This window comes from Panthera pardus, unplaced genomic scaffold (genome assembly GCF_024362965.1).
Source record: "Panthera pardus isolate Hobbes unplaced genomic scaffold, ASM2436296v1 HiC_scaffold_17, whole genome shotgun sequence".
In the NCBI taxonomy this organism is placed as follows: domain Eukaryota; kingdom Metazoa; phylum Chordata; class Mammalia; order Carnivora; family Felidae; genus Panthera; species Panthera pardus.
In genome coordinates this window covers 124,965,027-124,985,422 of record NW_026526732.1, presented here as the reverse complement: position 1 = coordinate 124,985,422, position 20,396 = coordinate 124,965,027, and the positions used below count along the sequence as shown (strand labels likewise).

The 20,396-nt window shown below is 39.2% G+C and overlaps 1 protein-coding gene across 1 annotated transcript in view; it reads right to left on the bottom strand.

Moving 5' to 3' along the window:
• Window positions 1-722: 722 nt before the first annotated feature.
• Window positions 723-20,396, bottom strand: part of LOC109249552 (uncharacterized) — a 276,220-nt gene continuing 256,546 nt past the window's right edge. Inside the window, exons 15-21 of the mRNA XM_053905327.1 lie at window positions 14,519-14,580; window positions 13,546-13,694; window positions 11,112-11,213; window positions 10,127-10,345; window positions 7,575-7,827; window positions 1,290-1,453; window positions 723-843 (exon numbers count right to left, since the gene is read on the bottom strand). Of these exons, the coding sequence (XP_053761302.1) occupies window positions 723-843; window positions 1,290-1,453; window positions 7,575-7,827; window positions 10,127-10,345; window positions 11,112-11,213; window positions 13,546-13,694; window positions 14,519-14,580 (1,070 nt within the window). The remainder of the gene's footprint in view (window positions 844-1,289; window positions 1,454-7,574; window positions 7,828-10,126; window positions 10,346-11,111; window positions 11,214-13,545; window positions 13,695-14,518; window positions 14,581-20,396) is intronic.

The window sequence follows — 20,396 nt, the reverse complement described above, 5'->3', positions numbered from 1 at the left end:
CAACGTTTTCTTTTTTTCTTATTTTTTTAACATTTATTTATTTTTAAGAGAGGCAAAGCACAAGTGGGGAAGGAGCAGAGAGAGAAGGAGACACAGAAGCCAAAGCAGGCTCCAGGCTCTGAGCAAACTGTCAGCACAGAGCCTGATGTGGGGCTCGAACCCATGAACCATGAAATCATGACCTGAGCTGAAGTCAGACACTCAACTGACTGAGCCACCCAGGCACCCCTCCACAATATTTTCTTTATCCATTCATCTGCTGTTGAACATTTAGGTTGTTTTTCTATCTTGGCAATTGTGGATAATGCTGCAATGAACATGGGAGTGCTAATATCTCTTTGAGATCCTGATTGTATTTCTTTTGGATAAATCTCTAGAAGTGGAGTTGCTGGATTATGTTACAAAGATACAGTAATTAAGACAGTGTGGTGATGGCATAAATACAGACATTTAGACCAATAGAACAGACTAAAGATCCCAGAAATAAATCCACGCATATACAGTCAACCAATCTTCAACAAGGATGCCAAGAATATACAGTGGGTAATGGATGATCTTTTCAACAAATGGTGCTGTGAAAACTGGATATCCATATGCAAATGGATATCCAGCTTCATGACATTGTATTTGACAACGATTACACGGATATGAAAATAGCTTTTGAAAATACAGGCAACTAAGGCAAAATTGAGTAAGTGGGACTATTTCCAACTCGAAAGCTTCTACACAACAAAGGACACCATCAACAGAGTGAAATGTGTTCCTAGCCCTTTTCGCGCTGCCTCAAATTTGTTGCTTCTCTCATCTTTTTCATTCACATACATTGCTTGCCAAATGAGCAAACTGGAAAGCCAGACCCCATGACATTCAGGATAAAAGCTGCAGGATGATTCTTCTATTGGTGATTCTGGCGGGGGCAAGAAGAATGGAAAGAGAGTGGGTTGGAAGGAGGAGAAAAAAAGAATTTTACATGAGCTGCCCAAGAAACTTACCAGAATATTTTGGGTATCACGGGATTACTCCTTGTTTCTTGTTGGCCCCTAGTTGGAAGTGCTAAGTATAATGATTTGCAGAAAAATGTGATCTCTCCATTATGGAGAAATTTTCCCCCAAAAGTCAATTAATTTCTCAGCTGATTTTCATGACAGTTGCTACAAACAACCAAGGACATTTCTATCTTAGATGGGTAGATGTGATTCTAACTTCTCTTCTTCAACCACAGTCTCACAGCCTGACTGCAGAACAAGACTGAACACTCCAAAGACCCAAAAAAGATTGAAGCACCTTACCTGAGACAGTACAAATACAAAATCAAAGAAGAAATGATGAACAGGAGGATATAAATTAGCACTGTGAGCATGACACCGAGAATTCCCGACTGCATGGTTCTTACAAACACCCAGTACAGCTTTGCTGCGTCAGCTACGGGAGTCTCCCCATTCTGTGTAAGCCGCTGAGGGAAAAAAATACAAATTAAAAAAAAAAAATTAGGATGGAAACACTGATCATCAAGCGAGATTAATTTTATACACAAAAACCATATGATACCACAATTTGTTTTTAAATTGAATTTTCAGGGTAGTAAAGACCACCAGATCTTCAGCTGTAAAGGAAAAGAAAACCCCTTGGCTTGCATGGCTGGTTTGCTAGGTTTTTTTTTTCTCCTCGTTTTCCCTATAAGCTTTTAAATGTGTACACTCTACATGCAATTCATAAAGTGAAAGCCATATATTATTTATGTACTATTAACTTCTGAATTTAATGAGCACAAGATATGAAGAAATTAAATATGATGGTGGAAAGATCCCTTTCTCTCTGAAGCAGATTTGAAAGGAATTTAATTTGTGCTATGCATAAAATAGATGGCTTATTTTAGAAACTTATAAAAAAGTTATCAGGCTATTTAATGTGAGCTTGGAAACCAAAGTTTACATTAGGTCAATTTAACAATAAGTCCTTATTAGAGACAAGGAAAAGCATATCCTCTACTGAGTTTGAAATAAATACAAGGCAATGAGGTCTTTAAAAACAATATTAAATGCTGAGGACCTAGAACATTGTCATTTGACATCTTTGACCTTTGAGTTTTATAAAACATAAATGTTCTGTAATTATGACTCTGATATCAGGTGGAAGTAATATGCAATATAAATGTAAATAAGGTATGTTTTCTTCAATGTAAGAAAGGAGGAAGAATTTCTTCACTTTGAAACAGGAAACTATGTAAGTATAGCTTAAAAGGGCATGTTCAAAACTAATCCATATCACATATGTATAGATAAAATCAGAAGCCTAGAGAGGTTAATCTGTATTTTCCCTTTACCAAAGTATCCTTTAACATGTGGGCAATGACTAGAAGTCAGATCTTCTGACCCCCAACTGTCTCTTCTTTCACTGTCACGCCAAAACTTTGATTTTTATATTCTGTACTTCTCACTCAGTCTACCTTGCAGAACACAGAACCGTCTCTTGGACTTTAGGCAGAAGATCTGTAAGTGTTGCCGTATACCTCTCCTCTTCTAGATCTTATCTTTCTACTATTTCTTAAAGGAAGAGAAATAGACGCAGTATTCCCTGCTGAAAAACAAACAAACAAAAATATATTGGTCCCGCGTCGGGCTCTGTGCTGACAGCTCAGAGCCTGGAGCCTGTTTCAGATTCTGTGTCTCCCTCTCTCTCTGCTCCTCCCCTGTTCATGCTCTGTCTCTCTCTGTCTCAAAAATAAATAAACGTTAAAAAAAAAAATTTAAAAAATATATTGGCATATATTTGATGCCAATAACTTAATCTAATCAATAGATGTTGATCACTCGTTTGATCCACACACATTGTTGTGAATGCCCATCATGTGTCACTAAGCTCTGGAGGTAAGACAGTGAATAAAATTGGACGAAAGCCCTGTTTTTGGAGCTTACTTTTAAGTTGGGGGTTGGGGAGAGGGGAAGGAAGTGATAGTAAGCATGTAAGTAAGATTAAGTGATACATATGGCATACAAGAAGATAGAATCTCGAAGAAAAACGTAAAGCAGAAAAAAAGTGTAGGAGGGATGGGGGTGTATTATTAAATACTGCAATCAGAAAAGGTGCCATTTGAACAAAGATTTAAAGGATATAAGGGGGGCGCCTGGGTGGTTCAGTTGGTTAGGCGACCGACTTCGGCTCAGGTCATGATCTCACAGTTTGTGAGTTCGAGCCCCGCGTCAGGTTCTGTGCTTACAGCTCAGAGCCTGGAGCCTGCTTTGGATTCTGTGTCTCTCCCTCTCTCTGTCCCCTCCCCTGCTCACACTCTGTGCCTCTCTGTCTCTCAATAATAAATAAACATTAAAAAAATTAAAAAAAAATAAAAATAAAAAAAATAAAGGATATAAAGGAATGATGATAGGCCTACCAGAAGGCACTCAGAACACACTGCCCATACTTCCTCTTTGTGTGTGATTCTCCAGTTAGGTTGTAAGTTCCTGCCTGGATCACTGGGGCCACGGCTGTTCTATCTGATGTTGTATACACAGCATAAGTCGTATCACTTCATTACAATCTTTATCCTCATTCTTTTCATCTTTGATGTGTGGTGCCTTACATTTTTCAAAGTGTATTTTCAGCTGGCTGTCCCAACAATACTGTGAAACGAGTATGGTAGGTGTCGCTATTTGTAGGTGTTACTACTTTTTTTGTGATACATATGAAGAAGTTGAAGACTGAAGAGGTTAACTGACTTATCCAACGTCATCTGGCTGACAAATGGCAGAGCTGGGACCAGAACCCAATTTCCCCTTGGAAATCGCTCTATTACCATGCTCTTCCTATGACACCATGATCATTTCTGATGGATTTTCAAGAATGATTGGCTGAATGAAGACACTTGTATTCTGCCTTTTGTTTGATCTTGGTTCTTATGTGCTATTCTTTTCTCACTATCTATACGGAGGGCAGAAACAACTTCAAACTTACTCTGTTTCTTTTAAAATCCTGCGCAGAGAGGGACACCTGGGTGGCTCAGTCGGTTAAGCATCTGACTCTTGGTTTCGGCTCAGGTCAGGATCTCACGGTTTTGCGAGTTCCAGCCCTGCGGTGGGCTCTGCATTGGCAACTTGGAACTTGCTTGGGATTCTCTCTCCCTCCCTTTCTCTCCCTCTGCCCTTTCCCCTCCACCCCCACATAAATGAATAAACTTAAAAGAAAAAGAAAATCCCGGGCAGAGATTATATAGTCAATAAATACATGCTGATCAATTAAAACATTCAATACCAAATGCTTCCTCTACTTTTTATCTAGATTGGGGCTTAGGCACGAAAAGAATTTATGAACTCAGTGGAACTGTTGTATCATCAGTGGGGGTCTGGGAATTCATTGTCAACTTCTGAACCAGCAAACTGAGAGACTAACAAAATGTTATTAGCACCATCAACAGCCACTCAATGCCTCAGCCTCAAACCATTGCATCTGCCACATCTCCTTTTAGATTGCCATAAAAAAAAATTGATCCAGAACAAAACCTATCAAGAAAATAAGGTAGCCTCTCTTGGCGGGCCTACCAGGATCCAATACAAGTGATCCCTGGGCTTATCTGCTAAAAAGAAGGGCTCAAAGAACTGGAAGTATGAACCGAGACAACTCCAGTCTCATGAGTGACATTCAGTCTGTGATAACTATGAAGGCATGTGGAACAGTAGTTCTCTAAATCTAATGAGCATGAGAATCATCTGGAAGACTTGTTAAAACACAGTAACCCCTTCTCAGAGGCTGGGCTCCTTCCCAGACTTTCTGACTCCACAGACTTGGTGCAGGGCCTGAGATTTTACATTTCAATTTGCACTGCAGTTAAGTTCCCTGGTAAAACTGATGCCATTGGTCCAGTGACCCCTTTTTGTGAACCACTGCTTTAGAGAAGCACCTCGAAAACTTGGTGCGCTGTTCCATCACCGGAGAGCTTGTTTTCTGGTTTTTTTTTGTTTGTTTGTTTAAAAATTTCTTTAACGTATATTTATTTTTGAGAGCGAGAAAAAGCACGAACAGAAGAGGGGCAGAGAGAGAGGGAGACACAGAATCCGAAGCAGGCTCCAGGCTCTGAGCTGTCAGCACAGAGCCCGATGCAGGGCTCAAACCCATGAAGCATGAGATCATGATCTGAGCCGAAGTCGGACGCTCAACCGACTGAGCCACCCAGGCGCCCCTGGAGAGCATGTTAAAAAGTGTATTTAGATTTAATTATTGGGAGTGTCCATGTGTAGACTCCAGTGCTGCTGCTCTGTGGGTTACATGCAGCTTTAAACTTTTTTTTTTTCTTAAGACAGAAAAATTAGATGTCATCTGCAATGAAGCGTGATGGATTCTAATTGGAGAATCAATAATTGTGCAGATGGGGAACGAGCCTTCAGCTTTTCTTTCCAAGTGGAGAAGGATATGGGTGCCGTACTCATCTATTAGAGTCCAAGTCAGCTTCCATCGGGTCACAGACCTCTGAACTGGTTCTGAGATGGCCCTGCTGGAGGCTACTTTCCTATAGATTACATCAGAGGCCCCAGAGTATATTAAGACTGCTCGTTGTGTCAGCTGCCTTTGATACAGTGGACCCTTCAGCTATTAATCTCTCTAGAGGACTCGACTGGAATCCAGAAAGCCATTCCGAGAGGGCTGCAGACATTCTGTACGAGGAGATCTCAGAAGATCATAGACATAGCCGCTCATCCTCTCCAAATGGCTGCACGTGTGGTGTCGCGGATCACACCGGCGCCCCATCTGCTCAATACGCACCTCAGGCCTCTGGAAGGCATTCTGAGATGCCATGGAACATGATGCTACCAGAATGTCCACAGCATGTTTCTCTACACTTCCTGCTCAACCAACCTTGAGGGCGTGGTCTCGTCCTCTCTCACCTGGGGTCTGAGGAAAGTGGGAATGTGGACAAAGTCCAACTGGCTCCAGCTCAATCCACTCAGAATCAGAAATGCGGCCAACGATCAGGGTGCAAACACTTAGAGATGGGGTTGAAAACACAACCTCTTCGGACCTGTCATCAAGGTGTTAGACGGTATTGAGGCTTAAGAGGCTAGTTGCAGGTTTGAACGTGGAAACAATCGGGCCTTCCAAACACTGATCAACTGTCCTTGGTATGTGGCTCTTCCCGGAATCCTCAGCAGTGGGACCAGAAACTAGATACATTGGTAGGTTCAATGTGCATTGATTTTAATTCATTTTAATAATGTTAAATGATCTACATGGTCGCAGGGTCAACTACTGCACTTATCTGCAGGTTCTAAGCCTTTCTAGCAGAGGTCATTCTAATGCAAAATACGCAGGCAGAATGCCCACACAAAGCCCAACAACCCATTAAGGGACTCAGTGCACCTAGGTCCCGGTCTTGTTGAGAACAACCCAGGAACCCAGAAGAAGTGAAAGCCCCACCTAGCAAACAAAGGAAAGGGAGAGAGGCCTTCTCAGTGAAACATCCGGCACCCTGTCTGGCCCATGGGGCCAACATCTCTGGTGTCGCCCAGGAATCTGTTAAAATGCAGAATCCCACACTCCAGCTGCCGAATCAGAATTTGCATTTAATAAGACCCCCAAGTGATGCAAGCCCAGGATCCTTGAGAAAACCTGCTGCAGCATTGTGCGACCTGAGAGACAGAAGTAAAACCGTGACTGGCTTTGCCCATCCTAGCTGTCTACCACAGCACCCAGGACACTATCTTCACGATGCAGTTTGAACACCAATTTGGTCTTTAGTTCTAAAAGCACATTTCAAACACCTAACAAGTAGAGTCCATCAAAATGCCCCACCTCTTTGATCTGCTTGGCACAATGAATACAGTCTCGACCTATGTAAACCCATCGGGAAACCTTCCTTTTTCTTCCTGATAGGAGAAATATACCCATTGTAGAATATTATTCGATAAAGTAAGATAATTTTTAAATGAATATTTGATCATATTGATTTATTTATAGTATCCGTTCGCTCTCTTGCTTGGGGTTATATTTCATAGCCAGATCTACAATACAAAAATTTAGTTAAAATTCAGATTTCCTTTCCTTTTATTAGCATCACAAAAGTCAAAATAAATGCCTATGGACGAAGGCTTTATATTTTATTTATTACCTAGAATTGTCTAAAAAGCTCTTCTTCTTCTTGAGTGTGTTTATTACAGAAGAGTCATTGATCACAAAGCAAATAAATAATCTAACCAATTGAAGGAACCACTGTATGATTACTTTTTAAATAAAGTTTGGCAGTGAAAATCCTTACTACTAAAAAGTAAGTTACCAACAAAAAGTTACAAATAAGACTTTGCTGTAATAGTTTTTTTTATTTTTGAAAATGCACCAAAATTAGTTTGGATCTGATCTCCAACATTATTTCTTGCTTATTTTGCAAATGTTCACTTAAGACGCTAAAAACACGTCAATGGATAATAATAGACATCCAGAATTTTTTTATGATGTGGAAAGCTTAATAACTTCAATTTAAGATACATAGTGAATTGCTCATGATTCTTGAAACCTCTCATGTCAGCTGATTCATGCACTGAAGCTAAATTCTATGTCAAGAACTCATATCCCGATTATTTTACTTGACTTACCCCGAGGACAGTATCCACTATAAACACGGCCAATGGGTCTAGAACCGTCCATAGTCCCATGGTAATGATTAATTTTGACAAGACATCAGGGCAGGAGGCAAACAGTAGCTGACAGCCCCATCTGATCAGAACCAAAGGAAGTATCACTGCATTCAGCATTAAAGGACCCACCACCACTACGAGCAACTCTTCTTTGATGGCAAGTGAGGAAGATGGGTAGCAAAGCTCAACCGTGAAAGGGGAAAAATGGAATCTGCAGGAGAACAAAGCAAACACACACATGTAAACAAGAGAAATTATACAAGATGCCAGGCACACAAAATAATTTTTTAAATGACACATTTTCTTTTTTTTAATATACAAACAATGACACTTAATACTACCCCCAAATCGGGTGTTAGGAAACTTCACCTTTCCCTACCCCAAAGTACCACCCCAACAGTTCACTTTCCAGTAAAAGGCTATTTCTAGCTTGTCCGTGGCTCTTGTATCATAGGCAACAATAGAAAGAATATCAATTCTATCCACTGAGCAGAGCATTCTATATTCTATAAAAACTGCCCTGCGAGTAACACATACTGACAGGTAGGCTATTTGAAATGCAAAATATATCAGTGTACCTAGCCATGGGTCAACCTCCGATAGGGACCAGAAATACAAATCAGTCTAATAACTCTTCTGAGCTTTAGCGTACGTGATTAGTTTTCCTGTGACTCCTTTAGATATACCCTTAAATACAAAACAACGCTGCTCTACTAACAACAAAAATAGGGCATCTCTTAGTTGTTCTAAAAGGGACAGTGTGACACAACCTAAAAACCTAAGGGTTGAATCCAAGGCAGGCCCAGTACAGACTGACCCAGGCCTTGGCACCTTTTTTCCATGCAAAGTGAGACTTCACCGTGCTCTAAATTTTCCCTCCCCTGCATTTCAGCCTTTGTAATTCTGCTTGTGTATCCTACTTAGCAGCTCTCTACTAAAAAGAGTTCTTCATTTTATCTACTCCCTGACCTTTGCTTTGACGGAAGCTTTATGCTTCCTTCCTATGCAGTTGTGAATATCAAATGAAGCAATGTGCGTAGATTTCTTAGCAGAGGGCCCAACATAGAGTCAGAGCAGGAGAAATGATCATGGTGGCTGTAGTTATTGTCTTGTCTCACAACTACAGTTGGATGTAGAGCTAATTCAGGATTCGAGCCTACAGATCTAGACAAAATATCCTATCATATCTTGGGTCTTCTGATGCTTAAGAAATCAGATCAACTAGGCTGCCCAGATATTTTTCTCACAGTCCCATTTTACTAGCAGCCAATAAAGATAAAGCTTTTTTTTTTTTTTTAATTGAAGAAGTAAAAGAGCCGTTAGCAAAAAGCAACTAGCTCGAGCATACAACATTTGTCCCTTCTGCTTTGGAAGCCCTCACACGGAAGAAAGGGAAAAAGGGAGAGAGGGGAAAAAAAAAGAGAAGAAAGGAAGAAAAATAATAGCTAGGTAAAAATTCTCCTGTGAAGCTACAGTAATTTATTATATGTAAATGTGCATACTCTATAGCATTCATGTATTTGTGACTTAATTTCAAAACATGACAAAAAACCACATGTGTGTGTATATAGTATACACACACATTCTTTTTCATAGTGTCTTAAAGTTGTATGCAGTCCTCTTAGTTGAAAATATACACATATCTTAAAAAAAATTACAAAAAAAAAAGGGGCGCCTGAGTGGCTCCGTCGGTTAAGCATCCAACTTCGGCTCAGGTCATGATCTCGCGTTTGTGGGTTCGAGCCCCGCGTTGGGTTCTGTGCTGACAGCTCAGAGCCTGGAGCCTGCTTCAGATACTGTGTCTCCCTCTCTCTTTGCCCCTGCCCTGCTCATGCAGTCTCTCTCTGTCTCTCAATAATAAATAAATGTTAAAAAAAAAAAAAAGAAAGAAAGAAAATATACACACATCTTTACTTTTATCTGGAACATCTACATTTGGGAAAATGAATTTTACTTATATTGATTTCTATCTGTTTGTTTATCTATACCAGCTATGGAATCATGTTTATGGAGAGATAACCTGTAAAGTATCATCTTTTTCCAGGGTATAATGGCCCGGAAAGCTGCCTGGGCTTGAGTTTGGTAATTGTTTGAATTCAATCACTTTGCAGAAGAAGCAATCTTTGCCTCTGTGCGTATAGGTGATAAATCATACTTACATTACTTCTAAACTACTCTCAGCCAGAGTCACTGTGATAAAATCAAAACAGAATAAAACACTGTTGCTAAACTCCTTTTTGGATTCTGCTCAGATATTAGAACATACTTGACTCTGTTCAATTTGAAATAAATATCGATGTGCCAGTTACGTATTTGTAAATCGAGGCCCAGAAGATGAGAATGCAATAGACGTTCCTGCTCTGAGATAAAGACATTTTTTGTCTTTCCAAATCCTGGGTCTGTGCTGCATTTTAGGTCTTGCACTACATGGACGGAGAGGAGTTTTGTACTTTCATTTGGCCTATCAAGACGAAAATGCATCGCTTTAACTTTCAGGGGAAGGCACTCACTTTGTAACAGGAATTGAAATGGCCTGGAGGAAAAGCCACTGACTAAGGTAATGGAGGTAGAGCCTCAGGAACCAGAGAGATGCCATCAGTAGGATGATGTACCAGAAGCCCTGGCTTCGCCACTCAGCGAATTGAAGTTCCGAGAACGCCGACACCATCCCGAAATGAAGGTGCTTGAAGAATTCTCTAGATCCAGAACCATCAGCAACCGAGGAACACCTACAAACAAAGAAATGATGAATCCCGAGCTTCCAGGACAACCAGCGGTAAAATATTTTGAAATGATAATAAAGACATTGTGAAAGTAAAATTGAATGAGACTATTCCTGAAATACTTGGGCTCAAGTGATCTCTATTTCTTTCGGCTCTGATGGAGGATCCCCAGGGAACATGGAAAGAAGCATGCACCCAGGAATGGAAATCAAAATCACGGTGAGATATCGCCTCACACCTATTAGGACGACTACTGTCAAAAATAAAAAAAAAGTGCAGAAGAAGGAGGAGAAGAGGAGAAGGAGGCAAAGGAGGAGAAGAAGACAAAGAGGAAGAAGAGGAAAAAGAAGAAAGGAGGAAAAGAAAAAGAAGGCCATAAAATAGCAAGTGTTGATGAGGATGTGAAAAAATAGGAACTCTTGTGCCCTGTCGGTAAGAACATAAAATGGAGCCTTGCTAGGGAACACAGAATGCATGGCAGGCCCTCAAACAATGAAAATGAGAATTAACATATGATCCAGCAATACCCCTCCTGGGTAGGTAGCCAAAAGGATGCAAAGCAGAATCTCGCACATATATTTGCACACCCGTGTGCATAGCATTATTCACTACAGCCAAAAGGCAGAAGCCACCCAAGTGTCCACCCAATGAATTATTCAGCCTTAAGAAGAAAGGAAACTAGCACGTGCTGCCACGTGGCTCAATCCAGAGGACATTATGCTAAGTGAATCAAGCCAGTCACAAAGAGACAAATACTGTAGGGCTAACTTACGTGTGGGAGCTAGAATAGTCAAATTCAGAAAGATAGAAAGCAGAATGCAGTTTTCCCGGGTCTGGGGTCGGGGGCGGGGGTTGATGGTATAAAGTTTCAGTTCTGCAAGATGAGGAAATTGTGGAGATCGGCTGCATGATGATGTGAATGCACTTAGCATTGCTGAACGGTACTTCAAAATGGTGACGATGATAAATTTTTATGTTATGTGTATTTTTACAACAATACAAAATGTTAAAAGAAATATGAAAAGGAACTATTATAAAGAATAAACTTATTTTTAAAAATCTTTAAAATCTGTAATATATCCCTGCTTATCTCACCTACCCACAATGATCCTTCTTTATTAAAATGAGATTTCATTTTTGGTTATAACCTGTTAAACATTTAACTATTTCGGGGGTGCTGGGAGGCTCAGGTGGTTAAGTATCCAACTGTCGATTTCAGCTCAGGTCACGATCTCAAGGTTTGTGAGTTCCAGCCCTGCATCAGGCTCTCCACTGTCCACACAGACCTTGTTTCAGATCCTCTGTCTCCCGCTCTCTCCGCCCTTCCCTGACGCTCTCAAAAAATAGTTTATTTTTTTTTAATTAAAAATATAAAGTTGACTATCTTATTTTATTTATTTTTATTTTATTTTACTTATTTTATTTTATATTCTAATATAATTTATTGTCAAATTGGCTAACATACAGTGTGTAAAGTGTGCTCTTGGTTTTGGGGGTGGATTGCCGTGGTTCATCGCTTACATACAACACCCAGTACTCCTCCCAACAAGTGCCCTCCTCAATGCCCGTCACCCATTTTTCCCTCTCTGCCACCCGCCCCTCATCAACCCTCAGTTTGTTCTCTGTATTTAAGAGTCTCTTATGGTTTGCCTCCCTCCTTATCTGTTTGTAACTATTTTTCCCCCTCCCCTTCCCCCATGGTCTTCTGTTAAGTTTCTCAAGTTCCACATATGAGTGAAAACATACATTATCTTTCTCTGACTGACTTATTTCACTTAGCATGACACCTTCCAGTTCCATCCATGTTGCTGCAAATGGCATGATTTCATTCTCATTGCCAAGTAGTATTCCATTGTATACATAAACCACTCTTCTTTATCCATTCATCAGTTGATGGACATGTAGGCTCTTTCCATAATTTGGCTATTGTCGAAAGCACTGCTATAAACATTGGAGTACATGTGTCCCTTACCTATCTTATTTTAAAAATTGAAACGCATTGTTAATATATCACTAAAACTATGGTAATGAAAATTTGAAGCTTAAAAAGTCTTTTATTCTTTAACACTATACTGACATTTTCAGTTGAAACTAAATGTAAAATAATTACATGCAAGGTGTTCTGACTTAGCTTCGGTTTCCTCTCTCTGTTTGGTATTGGGATAAAGCGATGTTTTCAAAGTTTATAAAATTAGAGCTTTTGCAGGAAAGAAGATGAAGAAGTATTTGAAAACAACTGTCGAGGCAGAACTTGTTCCCCTCCTAATCCCAAGAAAATGTGCAAGGAGTATACAGTAGGATTCCCATAGCTTATCGACTAGAAATACAAACTCTGGACTCAAATGCCCAAAGCCTCAATGTCTACATAGAATTCCTATCTATGCCTCAGTTTGTTCATATGGAAAAGGGGAGTAGTGATAGTACCCCATAAGCCAGGGTCAGTATAATGACCAAATTAACAGATGTAAAACATTTTGAACAGTGTGAATCTGCACTGTCATCACAAAAGAGTAAATACTCAATCCACGCTTTCACCCTCTTTCCCCTCTTCCAATATTTACCAGAGCTGCTTTGAAATAGGCTGGCCTTCCATCAAGCCTAAGAAACATAGCAGTTGATATGATTCCTTTCATTTTAAAGAGATATAAACAGGAGATGCATATGTTACTTAACTCAAGCAGTAAATATCATCGGTATATACCATCACCAGCTTAATAAAATGTTGGTTTTGTTGAATCAGTAATTGATCTTTATAATAACTAGGTTCCAAGTTCTGTCTTGGAACCTTAGCCTGTCTGATTCTGCTCCAGAATATGTTTCTAGAATAATTTGGGAAATTCCTCAACCAAAAATGGTCCGGATTAAAAACATCTTACCAAAGAAGAAGCTAGTATGATACAAAGTAGTTCAGTAACAATGATAAAACCAAAGCAAGTCGAGGCAGCATGAGAACATAAAAGAAATGGGATTCATAGAGAGATACACAAGATTGTATATGCAAAAGCTCATCTCTCTCTGAAGACTGTTAAATACAATGATAATTGCACCATGAAAAGGAGAAGATAAATAATAGAACTAAGAGTCCTTGGGGGAACAAAGAACAAACGGACGACAACAGAAAGTAAAAAACAAAACACACAAACAAACAAAATAAACCATATTGTTCTCAGAATTCCAACCCAAGACTTTAGCCTTCTGGTCTGCACCGGACTAAGGAGGCACTGAATTTGACATCGACCGTTCCTTTGTTGTTCGGGTCTGTATTTTGCCATGAAGATGTAGACCATCGTCTAACCCAGAACTCCGTGCAGAGTCTGTACTGAGGATGCTTTTCAATTATACAAACGAGGAACAGCTAAACAGGAAACAGGCCCCTGAGAGGTTTGGGTTTACCATTGGTAACAGAGTCCTCATAGGAGGATTCCAGAATACCTTGCTACATTTATCATCATGTGAAATGAAACCCAGAACTTTCTACCCTCCTAAAGCAAAATAGTCTGTGCCCGCTCCTCTTCAGTTAATTATTCCGTTGCTGTTTTGCCCCTTCAAAGAGAAGAGAAAATCAAATACAGATTTGGCATTGTGTTGTTTGCAAAACACCAGAAAATCTCAAATGATGCAAAACAGAAGAGACGGTAGCCTATTTGACCTTTGAAAATTTCCACTGTTCTTTTCATACCCATTGAGACAAATGACTAAGCAGTTTAAGTGTTTATTCACAGAACCCACTATAAAGTCATACTTTTGCCATGAGTTTCACTGATAAATGTTTCCCATTCACATTCAGATACACATATTGGTTTCTGGGGCATGTGAGTTAGGACAAATAATACTAAAATATCATCGTGGAGCATTTATATCTAACTCAAAATACTCAATTGCTTTGTACCTGCTTAACACACTTCAATATTTGATTTTACTTGTTCATTTAACAGTGGTAACTCGAACATCGGGAACCAAAGAATTAGGAAAAACCTGGAATCCATCATTTAGAGTTTGAACAATTACAGACTTCAGAGTTAGAAATTAATAAAGGAATTAGTTGATACCAAATGATGCCAAATAAAAAGAAGTTATCAACAAGCTTATCAGGTGAACAAAACTCATCAAGGAGAGCCTTACAGACAATTCTCATATCACAGTGACTGTCTGTTTCTCTTAATCATTTTGAATTTGCACCTGAAATCCAAGGGTGTACCGACGGAGAATTACATCCACAACCCTCTCTCGATCCGTTGTTCCTGAAATAGATTTCATTCAAAAGAAAACTCTGCATCCATGTTTCAACATTTTCTTGAAAGTAAGCCTCTCTTTTATTCTCGTACACATTCAAGGCATAGTATAAGATGCAGGGCCATTGTACAATATCTTCATCCACATTTCCACTGTTCTCTCCTTCCCCTGTAATCTTTCTTGGTTATGTACAAAGAGTATGACCATCAAAAGGATAATAAATGGCCTCTGCCACTGGGGTGTGTAATACGTATAGTGGGAATTGATTTGTTGGTTATGAAGGAAGCCGGAGAGCACACAGATCACTGCAAAATCACATTGAGGCCAGCAACTACTCCTCGGCTCATGCAGGCGAATCCTCTATCGCTCACAGGGTGAGCTGCCAGAGGCTGAGAAGAATGGCCAGGTCATCCAGTATTCAGCTATTAAATGAAACCTATTTCTCTGAACTTCAGCCACATTTCATATGACACACATATATCCCCCTTTCCATGCCCAGTCCTTATAGAGACCCGATATCAAACAAGATTTCTATGATCCATCAGTGTAATAAAAAAAAAAAAAAAAAAAGACCCAAGTTGCTTTATGGGAAAAAAAAAAAAAAAAGCATGGAATGCATTCTTTTACATCGAACAGTGAATAGGAGTCCTTAGGGATTTGTATACAACCCAAACCCACCATTTATCAGCTGTGCATAATAATCCTTTTAAGAAGTGACTATCAATAAATGGCACTAAAATTTCCATATTCCTTTCTTCTGTATGACTAACCATACACTAAGTGTAGCACTGAAAAAAAATTAATGCTTATTTATTTTTGAGAGAGAAAGAGAACACCAGTGGGGGAGGGGCAGAGAGAGAGGGAGACCCAGAATCCAAAGCAGGTTCCAGGCATGAGTTGTCAGCACAGAGCCCCACGTGGGGCTCGAACTCAGGAGCCGTGAGATTATGACCTGAGTCAAAGTCAGATGCTGTACTGACTGAGCCACCCAGGTGCCCCATAAACATGACATTTTTAAAAATCAAGTTTGTTTGTTTGTTTTTTATTTTTTTTGTAATTCTTCTTGTGGGGGTATTTCTCATTTCTTTTTTCACTGTGCTCCATTTATCAAGTTTTTGAACATAGAACCCTCGGTGATTGTGAAGCTTTTTCTAAGACTTAATATTCAGCATTTCAGGGAATCATTCTAATGAGGGTATCAAAGAAACATGGATAGGTGATACTGTGTTAATGTTGGAGAAGGCCTCATCAGATTCCCTCAGACTTTTTCAAAAGCGGAACTAAAGCCCCAATCAGTTAAGTGATTTGCCCAACTTTATACAACGGGTAAGAGTTTTCTAGCCACTGTATCCAGACTTGCCATTAGGAGCTCTCCATCAGTTTAACAAGACAAGAAAGTGTAGCCTGCTTGAAAGAGAGACCCTTTATCAAAACCTGAGAGAAGGAAAAGGTTCTTCTTTTATGGAAGTTGGTTTAATTAGACACAACTCATTCATTCAGCAGATCGTCATTAAATAAATGTAAATGTCAGGCCCTGGGATGATGTAGTAAGCAGAATAATGGCCTCCCCCAAATATGCCCACACCCCAATCCTTGTAACCTGCAATTATGTTAAATTATATGGCAAAGGACAATTAAGGTAGTGTACAGAATTAAGTTTGCTAAGCAATTGAGTTTAAAGTAGATTATTATGGGTTATTTGGGTGAGCTCAGTAAATTCACAAGGGTCCTTAAAAAGTGAGAAGGGAAAGCAGAAGAGAGAGGGAGACAACAAGAAGGAGAACCAGAAGAATGGCAGTGTGCGAAAGACTTGTCTCAAATGTCTTGGCTTTGAAGATGGAAGAAGGGAGCCATGAGGCAAGGGATAAGACCAGCTTCTAGGAGCTGGAACAAGCAAGGAAACATTCTCCCTAGAATCCAGAAAATAAAACATGTAGTTCTGCTGGCCCTTAAGTTCAGCTCAGTGAGACCCATTTCAGACTTCTGACCTCCAGAACTGTACAATAATAAACTTGTGTTGCTTTAAGCAGCACCAAAACACTAATATAGATACAGGTTCTGGATTTTCACAGATGAGCAACATTGTCACTCACCCACATCAATTTCATTCTATTGGAAGAGACAGATCAGTGAAAAGACAAATAAAATCCAGGGACAAAATCCAGGGTGAGAAGTGTTACAGTGACATACAGAATGCTATGAGAAAACACAGGATGGACACCTATCTCCAACTGGGCCAAAGAAGGCTTCCCCCCGAGACCTATGAGGTAAAGAGGAATCAGACAAATGAGAGGAAGAAGTATATGGGAAAGCTAGGAGGGCATTCCATCACACATGTGCTGCTCAGGACAAGAGAGTTCTATTTCTAAAGCTGAATATAAGTTGCATAGGGTGGAGAAAGTCCAAGTAGGTGAAGGGGTCTGTTGGTGGAAACCCGATTAATGGATGCCATGCTGCAGAGTGTTCACTCCATCCTGGCACTCTTAGTAGCCCTTGGAGTAACTAAAGGGGAAGGAGATGGGGGGATGGCATGTTTGTGTTTTAGAAACACTGCTCTAGCTGCAGGGGGGAAATAGTTTGGGTAGGTTCAGACCAAAGGGGAGAACAGATTATGACTTAGATGATGACTGATTAGTACTGCTCAATGATGAGCACAACTGTAGACCTTTCAGAAGTATGGGCATGGGTGTTCTTTGCTATCACAATAACTTGAAGGGTGGAAAAGGCACAAAGCTTCATGAAATGTGCTTGAGAGTCTCATCTGATAAAGATTTCTCCTGACCCCTATGTTAGTTCCCGAGGGCTACTATCACCACGAATTGGGTGGTTTTAAACAACATAAATGTATTCTCTCACAGTTCTGGAGTCTAAAAGTCCTAAATCAAGGTGTTGCCAGGGCCATGCTTTCTCTGAAGTTTCCAGGGGATGGGGAGGTGGAGAAGGAAAGATTCTTCAGCTTCTGGTAGCCTCAAGCATTCCTTGCCTAGTGGCAGCAAAAATCCAATCTCTGTCTCCAGTTTTACATGGCTGTCTTTCCTTTGTTCATCTGTGTCTTCACAAATAAAGACATCAGCCATATTGGATTAAGGGCCCACTCTACTCTAGCACGATCACGTTTTAGCTTACCTTTACAGTAACCCTGTTGAGGTACTAAGTCCTACAACTTCAACACATTATTGAAGGACAACAGTTCAACTTTTAACACCCCAAATGCCAATAGCATTTGCCAACAGCAGCCCTTTTAGAGGAAAAGGGAATTAGAGGGGTGTAGGACAGGGACAAAGAGATGGATTTGAGAGACAGTTGACTAAGATGAACAGGACTTGGAGACTGTTTGAATTCGGGATCCCGAAGAAAAGAATCTAAAATTGTTCCAAAGTTTCTGGCTCAGGTAGCTCATCCAAAGAGCGGCTTGCCATATTAGAGAAAAGCATTTAGTGATGAAGAAGGGAAAATGAGGGAACAATAAGCTCATATTGACCCACATATGGAAATGCTCATGGTAAATCTATGAAAATTTGCCCAATAGTCTGTCATACTTACGGAAGTGAGGTTCAAGACATATCAGAACTGGAAAACAGTTTGATGAAGTCACCAACATGGTAATAAGCCATTAGAATGATTGAGACACATTGTCAATACCCAGTATGTGGAAATGATGTAAAAACTAAAAAATATATATACAGGTGCTTGTCCCTCAGATTAATATAAATATTCTCTTCCAATGGAATCAGCTATCACAAGCTTGAACAATATAAACTCAAGTACTCTTTGAAGATACTCTTTTCCCATATGTTGGTTTACAGCTGCAAACCCACTTAATCTAGACAAAACCCTCCTCCTTCATTCACGTCCCTGAAAAATAGTTTATGGATAAGGGTTTTTAAGGTAAGTGAGAATTTTTGGCATAGACAATAAAAACTGATACAATAAAAATATACACAGTATATAATATGTGTATACTATATTTAATTTACAGAGCCACTTTGGAAGACAGGTGTTTCTATACACATTTTACAGATGGGGAAATGAAAACTGAGAAAGTTCAAATTACTTGCTCTAGATCATACAGCTATTAGGAGACAGAACAAAACAAGCATCTAGATTTGAATTTAATGTTAGTGTGATACCACAGCTTGTGTTTCCATGACCCATGTGGCCAAGTGCATGGGGGCCGACGGGGCTGGCAGGAAGAACGTTCACAACTCATTTACATGTACCAAGAACTTATACTGCAGCTCAGTAAAAATGCATTATGAAATTAATATTAATATATTTAGTGAGGCTTGGGGTGCATGGGCGGCTCAGTTGGTTAAGCGTCTGACTCTTGCTTTCAGCTCGGGTCATGATTTCACAGTTCATGGGTTCGAGCCCTGCATTGGGCTCTGTGCTGGCAGTGTGGAGCCTGCTTGGGATTCTCTGTCTCCCTTTCTCTCTACCCTTCCCCTGCTCACTCTCTATTTCTCTTTCTCAAAATAAATAAACATTTATCTATAGATATATAGATATAGATATAGATAAATGTTTATTTATATATATACATATATAGATATATATATGTATATATGTATACATATGTATATGTATATATGTATATATATGTATATATATGTATACATCTGTATACATCTGTATATCTATATATGTATATATATGTATATGTATATGTATATATATGTGTATCTATATCTATATATATATGTATAAATGTATACCTATATAGAGATATATATGTATATATAAATAAACATTTATCTATATCTATATCCTATATCTACATGATATACATTATAGAGATATAGAGATAGAGATAGAGATAAAGATATAGATATTAGTGACGCTCTTCACTCAATGAAGGCAGGAACTGTCTTGTTCAGTGCCTTATCCCCAGGCCCAAGCACCATGCTGTGTACATAGTAGGTGCTTAAAAACAAGCATTTGTTAAATAAATAATTTTTTAAATGTGTCATTTTCTAAATGGTTTAAGTAAAAACTATGATCTGCTTCAGTCATTTGATCTGTCCCTTTAACTTAACCTTTCAAGATTCATATAGTCCATTCAGACAGTCCATTCATACAGTTAATTGTTCGGTGCTTAAGAAAATAAAAAACCACCATTAAAATGGTAGCTGAGAAAAGTCTCATAAATTCACAGCAGTATATTATTAAATGATTTGGCTGGTAGGGACTCTTGGGCAAGTTCTCTGTGGTAACATATTTAAAAGAAAATGAAGTAAAATACATCAAGATAAGGAAACACTTATTTGGAAAGAGATATAATTAACCCAAATGAATTATTACAGAGGGAGGGGAGCTGGAGAGGTGGGCGGAATGGGTGAAGGGAGTTCAGAGGTGTAAACTTTCAGCTATAAAATAAACAAATCATGGGGATATAACAGGTAGCACAGTGACCATAGTCAATAATATTGAAATGCATATTTGAAAGTTGTCAATTAAAAAAATGAATTGTTACAATACTATTATCATATGATGATTATTGGGTTGATATATATATATCTGATAAATGACATCAGTATCAGTTTTATTTTTAACCAAAGTTATTAAAATGCTCAAATCTGATATTGCCTTGTCATTATTTCAAATATTTGGAAAAATACCTTCACAGAAGTTCTGTGCATATACAGATTCACCAACATGTTCTGGGTAAAATTGTGCTCCATTCTTTCAACTTTTTCAAAATGTTATGAGGAGGAAAACTTCACAAGTTTATCTTGATGTTAGCATTTTTAAACTAGATCCCCCCCCCGCCCTAAAATTGTATCTCCTTGGCCAATTTGGGTATTATACTTTTAATATAACACAT